This window comes from Epinephelus moara, chromosome 4, assembly GCF_006386435.1.
Source record: "Epinephelus moara isolate mb chromosome 4, YSFRI_EMoa_1.0, whole genome shotgun sequence".
Classification (NCBI taxonomy): Eukaryota; Metazoa; Chordata; class Actinopteri; order Perciformes; family Serranidae; genus Epinephelus; species Epinephelus moara.
In genome coordinates, this window is record NC_065509.1 from 4147171 (window position 1) to 4149264 (window position 2094).

At 45.4% G+C, this 2094-nt stretch overlaps 1 protein-coding gene across 1 annotated transcript in view; it reads left to right on the top strand.

Moving 5' to 3' along the window:
- Positions 1-236: 236 nt before the first annotated feature.
- The window catches only part of LOC126388652 (fucolectin-like), a 5123-nt gene continuing 3265 nt past the window's right edge, over positions 237-2094 (top strand). The window contains exon 1 of the mRNA XM_050041871.1: positions 237-255. Coding sequence (XP_049897828.1) covers positions 237-255 — 19 coding nt within the window. The remainder of the gene's footprint in view (positions 256-2094) is intronic.

Sequence of the window (2094 nt, forward strand, 5' to 3'; positions counted from 1 at the left end):
TATAATTGAGTAGAAATGTTATAATATCTTCTAAGCATAATGTAAATCAAGTGGTCTGAGACAAACAATAGGTTTCTGCACCTCACCATGGCTCTGTGTTCAGCCTCTAAAGAATCAGTATCGTGCCGATGTGCACCAACCAATCAAAGGTCAGCTCAGACCACTGCGTTCCTATTGGCTGTTCTACTGCATATGTGCGTTCCCGTGCTGCCGGCAGAAGGAGAGAGCCATCGGCAATGGCGAACAGTGCACCAGGTAAAATAGCTATTCCAGCATTGGCTACAACTGCCGACACGGCTAAACAACCCAAAAAAAGGAAGACAGAACTTGGTTCCCCGGAGCCCCGGAGGGAAGGGTGAGGTGGGGCCGGGCCTGGCTGGAGGGCACGAGGGTCGGCCGTGGGAGCGGAGCCGAGGGCTCTCCGCGGAGAGGGAGAGCCGAGCCTCGGGGGTATGTGTGGGGCGGCCTGCCGCGCGTTGAGGGAGAGCCGAGCCTTGGGGGTATGTGCGGGGCCGTGAGGGAAGGATGGGGCGGGCTGCTGCATGGTGAGGGAGAGCCGAGGCTCCCAGAGAGGGAGAAATAGAACCAAGTAGGATAAAATACTCGCGTGCTCGTCTGGTAGGAGGGCTCAGGGCGGAGACGAACGAAACCTAACTCAGATGAGACTCAAAAATCAACCGTTTAAAGGCTTTCTACCTACTGCAGCTTTAACTAACGTTAGCTAGCTAACTACATATAGTATGTGCAACTTACTTTATTGAACATGCGAAGGTAAGATGAAGAGTAGAGATCTCAATGTTTTTTGGGTGAAACCACAAGCACTTCATCATGTAACTGTTGTCTTTTTAGATTTTGGTATGAAAAGTGTAAAAAGAAGCTGCCTCTTGTCCTGGGCTTTGCTCCATCATCATGGCATCGGGATCAAAATACCGGTGGTGCTCCTTTTTCTTCCAAAAGCTGGCTGCAGTGAAGATGCATCTGACACGCTCACCCACTAAACTCAAATTTGGGTCGAATCGTGAGAGAACATAATATTGATTTTCACTGTTATGTAGATTATAAGCAGCTGTATGTCCCAAAAGAGCCTGGTATCACCACCTATCCTCTATTCTGTCTTGTCTTTTTGAACAGGAACATCTTCTGCAGTTGAATGAGCCATCCTAGCTCTTCAGCATAGACAACATTAACAGTCTCTCTTCTAGTCTGAGTGCTGTATCTAATAATGTTCAAAAAGAGGCCTGTAACCCAGGTGGACTTTTTGACTCTGAGTTGTCTTTTGATGCTGAGCTGACTAAAGTGGTGCAATCTAACCAAGATCAGGTCATTCCTTTCTTCTGCAGATCTGGAAAAAGTCATCCATGCTTTTATCTCTCCCAGACATGACTTTTGCAACGCACTTTATTTCAGTATCAGCAGGCCAAATATCCAACAACTGCAACTTATACAAAACACTGCTGGCAGGCTTTCCGAGAAAAGTGAGCACATCACACCAACCCTTACTGCCCTTCAGTGGTAACCTGTGAGTGGTAGAATTGATTTTTTAGATTTAACTGCTCGTTTATAAAGCCTTGAATGGTCAGACTTTTCCTTATATCTGTGATCTAACTCCTTATGAGCATGATTGCTGCTTGAAAGCTTCTAGCTGGACCCTACTAATGGTTCCTATGTCTTGACTTGTTCAGGCCCCTTAACTGTGAACTCAGTATCCTCTTTTAGATCTCTTTTTAAAACTCACTCGTTTTATCTCATGGCTTTATAAAAATAATGAGTGGGAAATGTTTTTTATGTCAACAAGGAAACCTCTCTGGTAGCTCCGGATGTAGAAGCTGCAGTGATCTGGTCAGAGCTTGGACTTAATGTGGTGCAAAGTACTGAAGGACTGGTAGATAGTTGCACATAATGTGTCTTCGATCAGTGCCTGGGAACTCAGCTTGATGTGCCTTTAGGTGCATTTAGTTTGACAGCTGATAGGTGCAGATTGATAGTTTGGATGCAAAATGCATATGTCATTGTTGGAGAAAATAAAATCACAAAGAGGTGTGAAGACTTACTTTTCGTGATCATGTGCGGGTGATAAATAATATCCTGTGTTGA